The 18,599-nt window shown below is 33.3% G+C and overlaps 4 protein-coding genes across 4 annotated transcripts; 3 read left to right on the top strand and 1 right to left on the bottom strand.

The window, feature by feature from the left end:
- The first annotated feature begins 1,511 nt into the window (after positions 1–1,511).
- On the top strand, positions 1,512–4,113 carry LOC110656095 (aquaporin PIP1-3). The gene is made up of 4 exons (XM_021812668.2): positions 1,512–1,953; positions 2,216–2,514; positions 3,556–3,696; positions 3,835–4,113. The coding sequence occupies exons 1-4, from the start codon at positions 1,626–1,628 to the stop codon at positions 3,928–3,930; spliced, it is 864 nt and encodes a 287-aa protein (XP_021668360.1). The 5' UTR covers positions 1,512–1,625; the 3' UTR covers positions 3,931–4,113.
- A 143-nt stretch (positions 4,114–4,256) lies between these two features.
- LOC110656094 (short-chain dehydrogenase TIC 32, chloroplastic) lies at positions 4,257–8,866 on the top strand. Its single transcript, XM_058137567.1, has 8 exons — positions 4,257–5,152; positions 5,951–6,182; positions 6,394–6,473; positions 7,016–7,169; positions 7,341–7,419; positions 7,791–7,875; positions 8,366–8,412; positions 8,523–8,866. Exons 1-8 carry the CDS (start codon positions 5,047–5,049, stop codon positions 8,685–8,687), a joined length of 948 nt encoding a protein of 315 aa, XP_057993550.1. The 5' UTR covers positions 4,257–5,046; the 3' UTR covers positions 8,688–8,866.
- Positions 8,867–12,117: 3,251 nt separating this feature from the next.
- Positions 12,118–16,040, bottom strand: LOC110656041 (mitogen-activated protein kinase kinase kinase YODA-like; the record flags this gene model as incomplete). Its single annotated transcript, XM_058138497.1, has 6 exons — positions 12,118–13,437; positions 14,116–15,092; positions 15,236–15,343; positions 15,432–15,491; positions 15,679–15,754; positions 15,856–16,040. Coding segments are annotated over 5 exons (759 nt in total), but the record flags the coding sequence as incomplete, so codon positions are not given.
- A 1,302-nt stretch (positions 16,041–17,342) lies between these two features.
- On the top strand, positions 17,343–17,952 carry LOC110656098 (probable aquaporin PIP1-4; the record flags this gene model as incomplete). The annotated part of the gene is made up of 2 exons (XM_058138496.1): positions 17,343–17,549; positions 17,682–17,952. Coding segments are annotated over 2 exons (303 nt in total), but the record flags the coding sequence as incomplete, so codon positions are not given.
- Between the last annotated feature and the right edge of the window lie 647 nt (positions 17,953–18,599).

Below are 18,599 nucleotides of genomic sequence, written 5' to 3'. Positions count from 1 at the left end.
TTGATTTAATTATCTTCGATTAAGGATAACCCTATTGATTGATTAGTCATTAATATTTGCAATAATAAATTAATAATTTAATTTAAATAGTATTATTTTCACTCTTTATTAATATTAAAAATTAAAAATTAAATGAAAAGATAAAGTGTATAATATAATTAAAATTTAAGAATATTTTTATTTTTTAAATATAAAAATTAAAGTAATTTATCTTTTATATACTGCTTTTTTTTTAATATATATATATATATATATATATATATATATATATATATATTAAAATAAACTAATAGGATACGTAAGTAATTTTTATTTTTTTTTTTAATTTCATAAGGAAAATAAAAGTCAATAAAAATCTTATTATTGGTAAAGTAAGATTATTTTTTTGATAAATGTCACATACAATCACTCAACAAATTATTAAAATTTATTTTTTTTAATTTTACAAAATTTTAAATTAATTTTATAAAGATTATTGTGATTAAAAATTAAAAAATTTTAAATTAATTTATTATTATGTCAATTATTTTACATTTTATTAATTTTTTAAAAATATATAATATATAAAATATATTCGGTTATTTTACTTATTATTTTTTTATTTTTTATTTATTATTATTAATTAAATAATTTTATTTTTTATAATAATTGATAAATAATTAAAAAATTAATATTAATTTTTTAATTTATAATTATAATAATTTAATAAATTTTATAAAAGAAGCTGAAGATTAATAACTTGTATGAAAGTTATTGTGAATAATAATTACGTTTTTCCATTCAGTGACCTGGGCCATCCACGTGTCAGCAACGGATAAGGCAGCAGGAAAGGGTGACACAGTAATTTCAGTACTTTGAACCGGTTCATTACATGTAGCCGTTAACTTAACCCGCCACGTGTTTTTGAAAAAGGGTGTCTCTTTCCTAACGGTCACAAAACGGTCAGTTTCTCTCGACCCTTCGAATTTTGTTTTTTTTCTCCAGTTGTTTCTCGTGGTTGTGCCGCTACACACACTGTTCCTTCTTCAAAGGAAAATCCAAATAACTTAAAATGACTATTTTAACCCTTATACAAAATTTATAATAAGTGAAATTATAGTCTCATATAAAAGCTTCATCACTCAATAATTTACAGCATAAAAGAAATTCAAAAAAATAAAAAAAGAATTTTGCAGAGACAAAATAATAAGGAAAAAAAAAAGGTATAGGCTTTGGAAGAGGATAAGAACAAGGTACAAACCACCAACCAAAACCTGTCAACATCTCTGTCCAAGAACAAAGTCTTGCCCCTTACTGCATTCTTCCACTTTAATCTCTTCATTTTACTAATTTTAATAATTAATTAATATTAAAATTAGAAATATTTTTTGGGTGGAGTAAAAGATAATTATGCCATCGTAATGTATAAGTTTAAATGGCCCTACCATTATTAAAAATTTAAAAAAAAAAATTGTTTAGTCTAAACAATTAATGACACCTAGCTGTCTATAAAATCACCCTCATCTTCTACAGCTTTTGCTTGCTTTTTTCAGTGTGCTTTGGGAGAGGATCAACAACCTTTTTCTTTCTCGTGTGAGGTGAGGAGAGAGAGAGAGAGAGATAGAGAGAGAGAGTGAGAGAGAGCAATGGAGGGCAAGGAAGAGGATGTTAGACTAGGAGCAAACAAATTCACAGAGAGACAACCCATAGGGACATCAGCCCAGACTGATAAGGACTACAAGGAGCCACCACCTGCTCCCTTGTTTGAGCCAGGTGAGCTCAGCTCATGGTCCTTCTACAGGGCTGGGATTGCCGAGTTCATCGCTACTTTCTTGTTCCTCTACATCACTGTCTTGACTGTCATGGGTTTCTCCAAGCCAAATAACAAGTGCACCACAGTGGGTACCCAAGGTATTGCTTGGGCCTTTGGTGGTATGATCTTTGCCCTTGTCTACTGCACTGCTGGTATCTCAGGTAAATCTTTAGTTTTGTTTCACATCTGCTCTGGTTACTCCTCCCCCCATCAGTTTTGCTGTTTAATTTTGAGCTAAAACTTTTGTGGGTAAAAGGATTTGCATCTTTGTGTGAAAATTAGCCATCTTTTTTCTTTTACTGGTTATTTTCTTACGAGAGCTTTCTTTATAAAACCAATTACTTCTTATAATAGTTTACACCACTCCATCTACTATGATCAGGAACCTTACTAACCAGATCTACATGTTTGCTGCAACAACAGGTGGACATATCAACCCAGCAGTGACCTTTGGTCTGTTTCTGGCAAGGAAGCTCTCCTTGACAAGGGCTTTGTTCTACATGATCATGCAATGCCTTGGTGCCATCTGTGGTGCTGGGGTGGTAAAAGGTTTTGAGGGAAACCGTGCATATGAGACTTTGGGTGGTGGAGCCAACGTTGTGGCCCATGGCTACACTAAGGGTGATGGTCTTGGTGCTGAGATTGTTGGCACCTTTGTTCTTGTCTACACTGTCTTCTCTGCCACTGATGCAAAGAGGAACGCCAGAGACTCTCATGTCCCTGTATGGTCTCTTTTCTCCTTCTTTGTGTTATTTGGCTTGATCATGTGGTATGTGTGTCTTGTTACTTGGATTTTGCATAAATTACATGTGGTTGAGCTCATTAATAGTTGCATAAATTCTTCTTAGTTAGCTGATTGGTTGATTCTCCAAATTCAAGGCTCTGGAAAATTTTGCGTGATTCTTCTTAATTTTAGAAGTGAATTAGATAAGTGATTTTTCATTCATGGCTTAGTGAACTCCTCTAAATTCTGTACTGACAATGGCAGACAGCCTGCAATTTGCCATTAATGGTTTAGTAGCGATTTTGGTGTAGTGACCCCTACATGCTATGATGTGAGCATTTTCTTTGGCATGAATGATTTGTTTTTGTTCTGCTGCTTCAATTTTAGTTATAAGAGAATATCTCGGATGATATAGCCAAGATTATATATTATCAAGGATGTGATCCTTTATAGCAGAACCATTATAGCCAAGATTATATATTATCAAGGATGTGATCCTTTATAGCAGAATCATTATCCTTGATAGCAAAACAAGAATTTATTGAAATTTAAAGTGCTTATTTCTCAATTGCATCTAAGTTCTTGCCAGATCAATGTGAAACAAGGTTTTGGACTCAATAGTCTTGTTTTCTAGTATCATGATGTGTGGTGTATGAGAGTTTAATTTGGTTCAGTTTTGACCGCCTACTTTAACCATATCACTAACCATATCACATCTGGGATATGAAGAAATAAATGATGAATTGAGATGGTATTTTGTAATCAGTGATTATCTTGAATATATTGACTATTTCTTTATTTTCCTGAAGAATTTTTTAGATTTTGAGATGGTATTTTCCTGACTATCTCTTTCACTGCTGGCTCTTGAGCTCAACTGATATGAGTGATTTATGTGGTCTTGCTCAATACTAGAAAAGGCATTTTGTTGGTTGATTAAACACTACGGTTTTCCTTTAACCAGAATTGTTAAACAAGTAAAATAATATTGGGGCACTGGCACTGCTCTCACTGGATAAACTAACTCTCTGATCTTTTGCAGATTTTGGCTCCTCTTCCTATTGGGTTCGCAGTGTTCTTGGTTCATTTGGCAACCATCCCCATCACTGGAACTGGCATTAACCCAGCCAGGAGTCTTGGGGCTGCTATCATCTTCAACAAAGACCACGCATGGGATGACCATGTAAGTATTCCGACTAATAGGTGGACTGTAGCACTTTCACTGGATGAGTGGTCGATGGTCGATGATTCATTACAAATATAATAATGTTGTCGCTTTTACGGGGATTTTGATTCTCTGTTATCTGACTTTGTTGTGCAGTGGATTTTCTGGGTTGGACCCTTCATTGGAGCTGCCCTTGCTGCTGTGTACCACCAGATAGTCATTAGAGCTATCCCTTTCAAGGCCAGGGCCTAATGTTTTAGCATCACTTTTCTCCCGGTGTTCTCCTCATCATTTCTTTTTATTATGTTACTTTGGTTTTTGTCCCTCCATGTGAATCTGGGTATTGGAGTGTTAATTATGTGTGTAAATTATCTAGTGGTGCTGTATTAAGCATTGTGATGCCTATTGAATGCAGAGATTCTTTTTTACTTATAACCTTGCTCTCTCACTCTCTCTCTCTCTCTCTCTCTCTCTCTCTCTCTAAGCAATGCTGTCGCATATCTGCCCAGTGTAGAGAATAATGCCGAAGCTGGTTGAGAGGTCTGTGTTAAAGTGGACTTCCCCATATTCAGTGCTTGGCACCTAATCATGTGATGATTGTCTGTGTTAAAGTGGGAATAGTGCTTAGCACCTAATCATGTGATGATTGTCTGTGTTAAAGTGGGACTTCCCCATTCACCATTCAGTACTTAGCACCTAATCATGTGATGATTCACCATTTTGAGACTTGTGCCTCAACCCTTAGCCTTTAAGCCAAGACGACGACATGACATTTAAGGAAAGTTACTTTTTTGGTGCTTGTATTAAATTTAAACTGGATATAAATAATTTAAAATAAATATCACTATCGTATCTACAGGAACTGTGCATGCTTCTAAAACCGAGTTGTCATATCTCAGAAAAGCAAAATAGGTCCATGCAGACCCTGGCCCAACCCAGCAGTTTCTCTACAGCTTTTAAAATGGGCCCTTCAACTTTAGAGAACAAATAACAACCCATGTACCGATTGCTATAATAAAATGAAAAATATAACAAGAGATTTTTAGAATTTCTTTTCTCTTATAATTAATGAAATCCACTAAATTTTATAATGCGAAATCAAATAAGTAATAATGAAGATGGCAGCACGTCATCATTATCCTTCCAATAAATTAACAAGTTTTGCTGAATGCCACTGCATATTTTATTGGTGTAAATAAGAAGGCAAATATAAAAGACCTCACAGCCAATGTAATTAATGAATGCCAGCACAATAAAGTGAAAGTCAAACAATAAAGTTGTTGGGTCTATATATGCCTCTTATTTTTGTTTCTTTTTGAAGGCCTACCCGTAAGCACCCTCTAACTCTCTAGTTTGGGAATCTGCAACATGTGGATCTTTGGGTGGAAAGGGGCTTCTGGGTTCTCAGCCTGTTCCACAGCTGAGCAAGTTTCACAAGGGATTGATGGAACTGGCCTCACTGCTATTGTCACAGGTCTGCTTTTCTCTGTTATTTTATGATCCTTAATTTCTTTTTCTAATTGAGGAAAAACTTGCAGTAAACCAAAATAAAAATAGAACCTTGAATCTTATATATTGTTTTCTTTTTCTTTTCTAATGACAAAATTAACTAATCCATTTTAGCGTTACAAAATTGGGAAATTGTTTTTGAGGTTGGCGAGGATGAAAGTTCTTTGCTTCATTTCTTATTGTTTATGTTCTTTGGTAAAGTATTAAAAGGCTTTTTTTTTTTGTTGGCGATTATTGCTGGGTCTAAATAATTTGTCTTCTTGTTTTTGTAATAGTACTGGGTGCTTATTTCTTACAAGAATTATGAACTTATGTGGTAGTGAACTTATTTTTAATTTGTTCCTGTTTCACATGGATTACCTAAATGGATAGAAAGAGTAATTATTTTGAGTGGATTTTTCAAATATCTGCCTATTTGAATTGTTGGTTCTAGGTATATTTGTTTTATTGATGATTGTTGGAGAATATAGTCAGTAGGCCCGAAACTTGTGGATTTTTAGCAAGCAAACAAATTTCTCATGCTGTTCCTCCATCTTTATTCCTCATGGTGGTCTTGAAACATCTTTGAGGCTTCTAACCGAACATGATTCTTAATTCTGACAATATAATTTCGTCACTGGCGTCTTCATTTATTGTGCTTGTTCAAGTGGGTGGCTTGATTTCTGCTTTATATGACAATATAAAATTATATATTATGTCATCCTTTTTTTTGGTGGTCAGCTGGTTAGTCTGTTAATTTTTTTTTTCTTTGGCCTAATATCAGGAGCATCAAGTGGTATTGGTGTGGAGACAGCACGAGTTCTTGCTTTGCGTGGTGTCCATGTGATTATGGCCGTAAGGAATTTGGAGGCTGGTAAGAATGTCAAAGAAACAATACTCAAGGAAATCCCCACTGCTAAGATTGATGTTATGCACTTAGATCTCAGCTCAATGACATCTGTCAGGAAATTTGCTTCTGAATATATATCCTTGGGTCTTCCACTAAATCTACTCGTGTAAGAAACTAAATTGAACTATTCAAGTTTATTTAAATCCTGCATTAGTTTGTTATATAATTTCCTCTTTTATGTGTCTTGTTCACTGGTTTTATATGCACACATAACCATGATTTTCTTTCTGTTGCTAGTTGATTTTGTTGTGCTTTCGCATGAAAATCTTTTGAAATTGAACAATTAAGAGCTAAAGTTCTCTTCTATTTGTTGGAAGTAACAATGCAGGTATCATGGCAACTCCTTTCACGCTTTCTCAAGACAACATAGAAATACAGTTTGCAACAAACCATGTAGGTAAGCCATGTGTGCATAATTATATAAATTGTTTTAATTAAGGTACAATCATATTGGATTGACAATTTTGTTATATGTTAACTGCTATATGGTTATAGTAACATGGTGCAACATAAGATGATTTTAGTTTATGAATGAAATGAAATAGATTTTGCAATGTAATAAAAGATCATACAACGCAAAGGATTTGAATTTCTTAAACACAGACCGGTTGAAAACCACAAACATGGAACACCTAAACAATATGCTATATGGATTACTTTTGTTAAAACTTTCAAAACAATTAAAATTACACTTTTTCCCCATTGTATAAATAATTTATGCTAACCTTTAAAGTGTTCTTTACTCTTCTTTGCGTCTCATTAGTTATTTTCAGTCAAGATTGTTATTGTTATTTATATGATGCCCTATGGTTCCAAGTATATGTAAACTTTGTTTCACAATGTGCCAAAATTGCCCTATATGTTATAGCTGCAGCTAATATTGATGTCTTCTACAAACAAAATGTAGGAAAGTTTTGAGATTTTAGAATAATTTTGCAGGACATTTTCTTTTGACGAATCTTTTGCTGGAAACCATGAAAAACACAGCACGTGAAAGCAATCAAGAGGGAAGAATTGTTAATGTATCATCAGAAGGTCACCGGTTTGCATACCATGAAGGAATTTGTTTTGATAAAATTAATGATGAATCAGGGTACCACTTTGCTAGCACTCTTTGTGAATCCTATCTTTGAATGCTGCTAAATAAAACTGTAGCACAGACACAAGTGTGACAAGCCCAGATACAGATGTTGTATAATGCATTTGTATTAGTGGTATTCTGTTTATTTCTTAACTTTGCCCTCTTGTGCCTGTGAATTTACAGATACAACACTATACGTGCTTATGGACAATCAAAGTTGGCTAACATTTTGCATGCTAATGAGCTTTCAAGACAACTTAAGGTACTAAAGATTCTAAACATAAGTAGCTTCTACATTAATGAAAAGGTGTGGAATAAGTCAGAATTGTAGAACCTTTAGTTTCTTTCATGCGATATAGTGGTGGAGTATTCCTGGACATGGTGATTTCCTTTTTGGTCAATTAACTTCCCAATGATCTAAAATTTTCCGACATATTCAGTGAATATTGTTCTTGTAAATGCGTCTGCTTGTCTAATTACTATGTAGTGCTACCATGTGTGCTTATAATTTGTAGCGTGATCACAACAGTTTGCTAACCTTTGTTGCCACTCCCATTGGTGGGTACTTTTCATAGTAATCACATCAATTTACCAGGAGTCTTTTAAGCCTTCCCCTACTTTTTTCTTGTACAGGAAGATGGAGTAAATATAACTGCTAATTCACTTCATCCTGGAGCAATCGATACAAATCTTCTGCGCCATCACAGCATTTTTAATGGTAATCCTTCAAGACATCAACTCTTCTTTGGTTGTATTCACTAAGAAACCATTTTTTTCCTATTGAAGCTAATTGAATTGGACCTAACAAATACATTCCTCTGTTTTTCATTATAAAAGGCATTGTCAGTGTACATGTATAAATAAAAAATTTGTGTTTTTTATGCTTTTATCACAAGAGACTCAAAGAAACAAATATGATGCAAGTAGAAAGTAACTAAATAAGTAATGATAGGCTCCAGGTCCCTTGCTAAGCTCTTGGTCTAGCAATAATATTTTGTATAGATATTTCTGCATGCATTTGTTGGAATATGCCATAGAAAATCTAATTAAGCCTCAAGTTGAACATTTTTTTTTGGTCTCGATTCACTGTTTTGGTGTGGGAGTAGAGAAGTAAAGAATTGCATTCAATTTATCAGGCATAAGAATCAATTTATTCACTTGATTTCGAATCTTCTGGTTCTTGATTAAGTTTCCCTAGCTTGATGCAGGCATTGTGTCTCTTATTGGTAAATACTTGATTAAAAATGTTCAGCAGGTATGTGCTGCAGGATTAATTTTGAACAAGCTGTAGTATTTGATATGCTTCAATTCAATTCTCTGTTCAATGCAGTAGTAACTTGTTAAGTTCCTCACAAATGGTTGCAGGGAGCAGCAACTACATGCTATGTAGCACTGTCTCCACAGGTTAAGGGGCTAACTGGCGAATATTTTATGGACAGTAACCTAGCTAAACCAAATTCTCAGGCTAAAGATGCAGAATTGGCCAAAAAACTATGGGATTTCAGCTTGAAATTGACCAATCCCAAGTAGCTAACTGATTGAGTCGATGGCCTCGTATTAATATGAACTAGTTTGGTTTAGGGTCTTCTATCTGTGGTGTGGACTTTTAATTTTATATGGTTCTCGACCATCCATCTAGCTTGTATGTTTCTGTTTATGTTCTCAACTATTTTCCCCTGACTTGTATCAAAGTACTGCTTTTCATCAAAGGTGTATGTGGGTGCTTTTTTTTTTCATATTAATTTTAATTTCAAGTTTTATCACACCAATTTCAACCTGATTCTAAACCCAAGCTTCAATACTGAAAAAAAAAATGATTAATTTATCTCCTATATTTTTTATGGATTTTCATTGTTAACTCATTTTTAAATTTTTGATTCAATTTAAGTTTATTCAATTTAACTCATTTTTGACTTAGTTCAATTTAGGCTTTTTATTTTTTTGTTTAAATTAAAATTAGCTCGATTTATGAACACATATCATTATTTTTTAATATTTTATTTTTTTATTTTTTAATGTTAAAATGTTATTTTTATAATTAATGAAATAAATAATAAAAATAATATTATTTAATATTAATAATTGAAATGAAAGTATGAAAAAAATATTATTTTTATATTTTCATTAATTAATTAAAAATAAAATAATTAAATTGAAAAATAATAAAAAATATTTTTATTTTCATATATTAATTAAAATTAAAAATTATGATTATAATTAATTTTAATTATTTAAAATAAAAAATATTATTTTATATTTTCATTTTCTTAATTAAAATTATAAATTATAATCAAATAAAATTAAAAACATAAAATATTATTTTTTTCATATTATTAATTAATATTAAAAAGTTAAATATAAAAAAATTAAATGATTAATTAAGTAATTAACATTAAAAATATTAAAAAATAAAAACAACTCATGATCAGTGAGTTGCACATTAGGTTAATTTAAACTTAAATCAAAAGTAAAATGATTAAATTGAATCAAAAGATAAAAATGAGCTAAATTAAATATTCTTAAAAAGTATAAAGGGCAGATTAATTTTATTTTCTTTAAAAAATGGCGCATGTATATCAATTGGACTAATTTGAATTTAAACAAAAAATAAAATGGTTAAATAAGATCAAAAAATTAAAAATGAGTTAAATGGGATATTTTTAAAAAGTACATAGGCTAAATTCAACTTACTTTTTTATTTTATTTCAATAATATAATTTAATATGATTTTTTATATTTATATTTTTATAATTATATTATAAAATTTTGTTAATGATAAAAATTTTAATTAATTATAATTTTATTTCAAATGTTGATAAATTAATTAATAAATTTCTTTTTTTTTAATAATTGATATAAACATATACTAACAAAATAATAAATAAAATAGAAAAAAAAACACATATGCCACATTACAATTTTTGAAAATTATTATTAAAGTTCTTAAACTTTAATATAAGAAATGTTTTGAAAAATATATATTTTTTTTAATTTTATAAATGATTTTTTATGGAATATATATATATATAAACAAATAATTTACCTTTTTTAATTTAGTAAAAAATTCAATTAAAAAATAATTAATTTTTAAAATAAACAGGATTTTATAATGTTTGGAATTGTAAATATAAAAATTTTATTAAAGATGTAGTAAAATGAAGTTTATATAATTATTATTTTTTGTATAAGATAAAATTTTAGTAATTGAAATTTGAAAATATTTAAATAAAATGTTGATATTTAATATAATAAATTAATTTTTTTATATAAAAAAATATAAAATAAAGATAAAAATTGAGGTTATGCTACATGATAATTTTTTAAATTTTATATATATATATATATATATATATATATATATATATATATTAAATTCGTTGATGATTGATTGATTATTACTATTATTAAACAATATCTTAGCAATTAAAGTCGATTATGCTGATGTTCGAATATATTGCTATTGCTTTTAACAAAAAGGAAAAGTGAAAAACTTGGCAGTACTGTCTCATCTCTTGTGATTTTATGGATTATTTCCAATAAAAAATGGTTTGATTCCATTGCTTGATCATCTTTTTTCAGCATAAAAAATTATTCTTCACGTAATTTACACTCCTTCATCAAGCAAGAACATTAATCACACAAAACTCATTGCCTAAATCCGGAAAACTCATTTCCCCTCGAAAGATGCATAAAACTTCTTCCTGATATTTGCTCACAAATGCATGTAGAAGATGCTTCTCAGCCATTATCACCACTGAAGATATATTTATTTTTCCCTTGACCAAGCCTCTCACTAGCAGAACTCTGATTATAACTGAGCACCTTGGGATAATTCTCTTCTCCAAACTATAACCAAAAACAACTGCAACTCTGGCAATGTCTGCAGGCCTCCAACCCATCCTGTTTACGAGAAAATCCATGATTCTCGTAATTTTCTTTACTGAAAGAAACATATAGAAGGGATACTTAGTAGCTGACCAAATTTCTTCTCCCGACAAACCCCAACTCCTGTAAACCTCCATTTTCTGCTCCCATGTTCTGTGGGACGTTTCAGAAATCAATTTTAGTGCAATCACAAATGAATATTTTAACTAAGAAGCTTAGAGATGTGAGCATTCGTGAATACATGATCTCTGAGAAGGCTAACATGATCTCTGAGAAGGCTAAGGGCCCATCTGGTCTATCTGCGGTTTTAAAATTCATCTTCCTAGGGACAGATTTAGCAAATTCTTGGGACTGTTTACCTTTTTGTGCTTTAAACAATTTATTCTCTGAGTTAAATGATGATGAAAGTAATCTAATAGTGAAAGCCAAGCTATTATGAAGAAAACCCAGATGGATTTGTTGAGTTTTACCACTGAAACCCCCCGATTAGGAGCTATAATTTGCATTCTTGTACAGAGAAACACCAAACATAATGGACTCACCTGGTTAAAACTGAGCTCGGATTGTTAATTGGGTCACACTGTTTTGTCTATTCTTGAATCGTGAATCACCCTTTGTGGCATAGCAAATATGTTGCCAGGAAGACCCAAACTGTGTTGACTAAGAGCAAGAGGCGGACTGGCTCTGAGAAGGGCGCAGTGATGTTCTGGGCTTCTTCAATTTCGATAGCACACATTGCAGAGGCCGCTGAATAAAACTGCCCTTTTGTCATGTTTGTCAAAAGCACTGGTCTTATGGGCAAAAGTGAAAACCCATGATCGTAGTTTGAGCTAAACAGACCTGCTTCCAAACATGTGGGATATATATGGGTTACCTTAAAAAATCTTACCTTACCGTAAGGCGAACAGACCTGATGGATAATTCTTCTGCTCATGATTTTTATAAATAAACTTCGTATTTACGAATATAGGGAGCAGGAAACTGCTCGCTAGGTCATATTGCATCCACAACTAAAGGGGGTACACTACTCATGGACTGTTGCATATCTAATGGTTCCAGAGGATTCCACAAGTAATAAATACAAAGGTTAAATTAGATTTCTTCAATTTGTTGCAGGTATGAAGTAGATACAACAATATCAGCAGTGCAGCCAACAGTTCTGTTTTTGACCTGCTATAAACTGATACAGAAAGGGGCAAAATAATAAAAAAAGATCAAGCCTGGCAGATTCGCAACCGTTACTCTGGACTTCTTAATTCCCAACTTGCTGTACAAGGTTTTTTAACTCCCACCAACCCAAAAAATAGTGAAAGGAAATGAAAAGGCAACAGAGCCCAGAAATGATAATAGCTCTTGAAACTCTCTGTTTCAAGTGGAATAAGATACACAGTTCTTTACACCAGCATGCTGTGTTCTCAATTGCAAGGAGCTGATGAATTGGCCATCTCCTATTTAAGCAGTCTTCATTCCCAAATGAACTTGTGCGTCGACCAGAATCATTACAGCTGACAGGAAAAGATGCTGAATTAATTACTTGAGGTGAAATCGTATAGTTGTCACGTAAAAAACTGTAACTACAAGGGAATCATTTGAGTGCTGCCAAGTGCCAAATATTCATCCTCTCCTTACATGTCAAATAAGCTATTTACAGTATGAACTCTGCAACCAGGCATTCAGATTCTGCTTCCAAAAATATCTTCCGCCATTCAAGCTTCCATAGGATCCAACTTATTCACTACCTTTACTTTTAAGGGACGTATTGGAAATATTTTGGCTCATGAATATAATAAAAATATGAATGAAGCACTGGATGGCATATACAATGCCTGGAAACTGTTCTTAGACCAAGGCTTCCAGTGCATGCTAGATTCCATTGGTGCGACCAAGCATTGGCGAGCTTGGATTCAGGTCCAAGGATGGCTTCAACTTCACATGATCCCTTAAGAGCTGTTGAGACACACGATCAACTAGTACAGGCTGCCCATTATAAAGTTCCCTGGGGTCCCCATGGCCAGGTCGTCCAAACTGGTTTTCAGAGGCACCATTATCTGATGAAATCCTCTCTCAAAAAACATGAGAGGCTTGTGACATCCCTCGAAATAGATCAGGCTTGGGCTCCTGATATGGATTATTGCCATTGGTATACAAAATGTTTTGGGACCTTGGGATCATTCCCATGCTTTCTTGCAAGTAAGTTGCTGACTGCATTAGGTGATGAAATGGGATTGCACCACTACCACCAGTAAGAGGTGTGGATGAACCAGATGCAGTATGAGGGCTAGATATAGGAGATGGAGATAGACTTCCACTCATATGTTGTGGGGACCTTGAATTCAGAAGAGGGCTCTCAATATGTGAAACCGGACATGACGCATTCTTCGGTGCATGGACTTCACTGGAAAATGGGGAGAAAATTGGATAAGAAATATTTGGAGTAAAAGAGAATTAAATACACACAATAGCAGTCAATTACATGTTCTGAATAGCACAACTCAACTAATCGCTAAAACCAACTAGTAACAGATGCACATTTATTTGAGATTTTGAACCATAACGTGATCAATAGTATTTAAGTCAAAGCTCAAGACTTTCTTTCAATAAAGCACATGCTAAACACATGGGCTAATGACTACAGATGTCTCAAGACTAAAACAAGAAAAATGAAAGAAAATTTTTTACCTCAAACATCATTTGAGGGGGGAAAATTCAGGATATCAACTTATCGCTAGCCTTTGAACAAAGTAATACTACCACTCTACTTATTTTATTTCAGTTGCATGATGATTGATGATAAGGATACTTTATATTGATAGCCCCCAAGGGCTATGCCAACCTGCCCTCAATACAACATGTAGAATAGAATGAGAAACGTAACTCACATAACGTATTTTTCTGTTCCACAGAAAATTAGCACTTGGTAATTTTCAGCTAAAATATAGTTTACTAGAAATTCTTCACTAAACACATCTGAGTAGAGAAGCACAGAACTGCATGAATATATATATATATATATATATATAGAGAGAGAGAGAGAGAGAGAGAGAGAGAGAGAGAGAGAGAGAGAGAGAGAGACCTCAACCCTGCACCAGTTTTTGAGCCTCTGGATTGATGGATCGCAACCCCTTCTGATTCAAAGCCTGCGATGTTTCTTGCATGCCCAATGCCCAAATTGAAGACCCAAGATTGCAACCCCACAGTCAAGTCAATAAGATCATGTAGGCCAAAACAGACCAGGCAGACAAAGAAAGAGAAATCACTAAAAAAATCCACACAAGTGCATTATAAAGGAAACAGATTATATAGCATTAAGCTCTAACTAGCACAGCTGGTTAAACATAGCAATTCTTTTTCTTTTAATTGTTGGTGGCAGTGGAGGGATGCTGTAGCTGAGTAGGTGCCAGTACACTCTAATTCAAAGATGAAAAATAATCTCTTCCCCACACAGTACATTCACAAGAACAAGGTTACAGTTCCATGCCAAGTTGCCTACAAGTTTAAATTGACTATCGTAAACCCTCATGACCAATATCTTGCAACACATATGGTCCATTCAGTAAATCAGATTCACATTATGGAAATAGCAAAGATCATATGCATGAGAGAAAATGAAACATTGAATTTTCAATACTATGTCATCAAAGATCAGAATACAATGCTCATCAAACTGCAAAGCAATTTTGAAGAGGGCAGAATTCACCATTGAATGTAGGCAAAAAGACATTAACAAATATACAACTTTTTAGTGCATAACGGGAACAACATTAAATGCATGAAAGGTGGCATTGACATATAAAAGAAAATTCCTAATACCATTGATCTTCCTACATTCATAACTGCAGGTGTTGCTTCTGTAGGCTCAGCAGTTAAAATTGGTTTCTCCAGTGCAGCTGCATTTTTCACAAAAGGGTGCTCCAAAAGTTCAGCAGCTGTAGGGCGATGTGATGGGTTCCGTTGCAAGCATTGCCTCACGAAGTCCTTCCCATCATCTGACAAATTATCAGGAAATGCAGGATGCTCCTTGCTGTTTCCAATCTTAAACATAGCCGCGACCTGAAGACGATGAAGCAAAATACAGGATAAGAAACAGGTTACACTTTAGGATTCAAACACTCTCATCAGGATTAGAAGTAATTCCACTCATATTATAAATTATCTCATAAAACATTAAACTTTTTAACTTAAATTTAACTAACCCCCTCATACTGGCTCCATGGTGGTTTTGCTGTTGCCATCTCCAACACTGTACACCCAAAGCTCCATATATCAACAGCAAGATTACAACCATTTGAATTCCTTATCACCTGAAAATAATTAAGGCTTTTAAATGAAACTATGTGGCATCATCACAAAGAAAAGTGGAATTGGAGTGTGCAGCAATAAAATACTGACCTCAGGTGCCATCCAGTAAGGGCTCCCCTTTAATGACAATGGACAAGACTGCCCAGTAATCTGGAGATTAGTTTTGTTGAAATGGGTTAGAATACAAAGCCTTGCAGTTGATATGGACAAAAGCATCTTCTCATTCTTGCTTCCTATATAAACTAAAGAAATAGCACCTATAGGCAATTCATTTCCTTAGATTGCAAATACATAAATATCAGAATTTTTTCCAAAAATTTTAGAAGAATACTCTTACATGCTTTGCCATCCCAAAATCAGCCAGTTTGACACGGCCACTGGGGTCTAGAAGTATATTAGCTCCTTTTATGTCTCTGGATATGATAAAAACTAAGCATAAGCATTATCATGCTCCAATATTTGATAAACTATGTCTCTAAATTTTCAAAACATGAAATAGTAATAAAAATCTCACCTGTGGACAGTGTTTTTAGCATGCAAATAATTGAGGCCAGACAAGATTTGTTGAGTAAAATTACGAATGGCTATTTCACCAAACTGTCCGTACTCCTGAAGAAGTTTATAGATGGAACCACCCGAAACATACTCCAAGTATATACACAATTTATCATCCACCTGTTCCTCAAATAAGGAATTGAGTTAACAAAACCTAAATGAATGACTGCTAATCAATTTATCTAGCAATTCTCATGCAAACAAAATATAGACTGGCATGACACAGTCATACACATTAATAAACACTAAATCCCATAAGATTATTACAAAAGCGATTAGCTTTCAAATTGTTGCAACCTCCAAGCAGTCACAAAATCTTTTGTGAAATATTGTAAAACAAATAAGAAAGAATATTAATCAGGAACACACTCATTTGCAAAACACAACAATATTAAAGCAAACTACATCAACCTTTAAAAAGTAATGTCCTTGAGTCCTTAACAATGGTAAAGCACCTACCGTTTCAGATCCATAATATTTTACTATATTAGGATGTCGTAAGCGACTTAGCAGTGCAATTTCCTGCAAATTTCATCAATCATAAGAAACTTTCCTCATAGAAGAAAAAGAGAGAGATTCTGATTTTTGCATAAATTACATGTGGTTGAGCTCATTAATAGACGCATAAATTCTTCTTAGTTAGCTGATTGCTTGATTCTCCAAATTCAAGGCTCTGAAAACTTTTGCGTGATTCTTTTTAATTTTAGAAGTGAATTAGATAAGTGATTTTTTTATGGCTTATTGAACTCCTATAAATTCTGTACTGACAGTGGCAGACAGCTTGTAATTTGCCATTTGGTGTAGTGACCCCCCACATGCTATGATGTGTGCATTTTCTTTGGCATGAATGGTTTGTTTTTTTTTTTTCTGCGGCTTCAATTCTAGTTATAAGGGAACATCTCAGATGAGATAAGCCAAGATTATATTGTCAAGGATGTGATCCTTTATAGCAGAACCATTATAGCCAAGATTATATATTATCAAGGATGTGATCCTTTATAGCAGAATCATTATCCTTGATAGCAAAACAAGAATTTATTGAAATTTGAAGTGCTTATTTCTCAATTGCATCTAAATTCTTTCCACATCAATGTGAAACAAGGTTTTGAACTCATAGTCTTGTTTTCTAGTATCATGATGTGTGGTTTAATTTGTTCAGTTTTGACCGCCTACTTTGACCATATCACAACTCGGAAATAAAGAAATAAAGGATGAATTGAGATGGTATTTTGTAATTAGTGATTATCTTGAATATATTGATCATTTCTATATTTTCCTGAAGAATTTTTTAGATTTTGAGATTATGAGATCCAAATAGAACTCTCTTTCACTGCTGGCTCTTGAGCTCAACTGATATGAGTGATTTATGTGGTCTTGCTCAATACTAGAAAAGGCATTTTGTTGGTTGATTAAACACGACGGTTTTCCTTTAACCAGAATTGTTAAACAAGTAAAATAATATTGGGGCACTGGCACTGCTCTCACTGGATAAACTCTCTGATCTTTTGCAGATTTTTGGCTTCTCTTCCTATTGGGTTCGCAGTGTTCTTGGTTCATTTGGCAACCATCCCCATCACTGGAACTGGCATTAACCCAGCCAGGAGTCTTGGGGCTGCTATCATCTTCAACAAAGACCACTCATGGGATGACCATGTAAGTATTCCGACGACTGATAGGTGGATTCTAGTACTTTCACTGGATGAGTGGTTGATGATTCATTACAAATACAATAATGTCGTTGCTTATTGGGATTTTGATTCTCTGTTGTCTGACTTTGTTGTGCAGTGGATTTTCTGGGTTGGACCCTTCATTGGAGCTGCGCTCGCTGCTGTGTACCACCAGATAGTCATTAGAGCTATCCCTTTCAAGGCCAGGGCCTAATGTTTTAGCATCATTTTCTCCCGGTGTTCTCCTTATCATCTCTTTATTGTGTAAATTTGGTTTTAATCCCTCCATGTGAATCTGGTATTGGAGTGTTAATTATGTGTGTAAATTATCTAGTGGTATTGTACTGTATTAAGCATTGTGATGCCTATTGAATGCAGAGATTCTTTTTATTTATAATCTTGCTATCTCTCGCTCTCTCTCTCTCTCTAAGCAATGCTGCCCCATATAATGCGGAAGTTGGTTGAGAGGTCTGAGTTAAAGTAGACTTCCCCATCCACCATTCAGTGCTTAGCACCTTATCCAAGTTAAAGTGGACATGTGCCTCAACCGTTAACCTTTAAGCCAAGACGACGACATGACATTTGAGGAAAATTACTTTTTTGGTGCTTGTATTAAATTTAAACTGAATATAAATAATTTAAAATAAATTATCATTATCATATCTACAAGAACTGTGCATACTTCTAAAACCGATTGTCATATCTCAGAAAAGCAAAAGAGGTCGATGCAGAACTTGGCCCAACCCAGCAGTTTCTCTACAGCTTTTAAAATGGGCCCTTCAACTTGAGAGAACAAATAACAACCCATGTACCGATTGCTATAATAAAAAGAAAAATACAACAACAGATTTTTAGAATTTCTTTTCTCATATAGTCAACGGTATCCACTAAATTTTTTAATGCGAAATCTTTAAATGAGTAATAACGAAGATGACAGCTCGTAATCATTATCCTTCCAACAAATTAACAAGTTTTGCTGAATCCAACTGCGTATTTTTTATTGGCCTAATAATTAATGAATTAATAAATTAATAAG

The sequence above is a fragment of the Hevea brasiliensis genome, chromosome 16 (genome assembly GCF_030052815.1).
Source record: "Hevea brasiliensis isolate MT/VB/25A 57/8 chromosome 16, ASM3005281v1, whole genome shotgun sequence".
Taxonomy (NCBI): Eukaryota; Viridiplantae; Streptophyta; class Magnoliopsida; order Malpighiales; family Euphorbiaceae; genus Hevea; species Hevea brasiliensis.
Note: the sequence above shows the minus strand (reverse complement) of the source record. Positions and strands in the feature narration are given on the sequence as shown.

Bases quoted from the DNA above. Each gene is read 5' to 3' on its own strand.
- LOC110656095 (XM_021812668.2), top strand. From the start codon at position 1,626: ATGGAGGGCAAGGAAGAGGATGTTAGACTAGGAGCAAACAAATTCACA. The intron at 1,954-2,215 runs GTAAATCTTTAG...CTGCAACAACAG, and splicing joins CTGCACTGCTGGTATCTCAG to GTGGACATATCAACCCAGCA. The intron at 3,697-3,834 runs GTAAGTATTCCG...TTTGTTGTGCAG, and splicing joins ACCACGCATGGGATGACCAT to TGGATTTTCTGGGTTGGACC.
- LOC110656094 (XM_058137567.1), top strand. From the start codon at position 5,047: ATGTGGATCTTTGGGTGGAAAGGGGCTTCTGGGTTCTCAGCCTGTTCC. The intron at 6,474-7,015 runs GTAAGCCATGTG...ATAATTTTGCAG, and splicing joins GTTTGCAACAAACCATGTAG to GACATTTTCTTTTGACGAAT. The intron at 8,413-8,522 runs GTATGTGCTGCA...AAATGGTTGCAG, and splicing joins TGATTAAAAATGTTCAGCAG to GGAGCAGCAACTACATGCTA.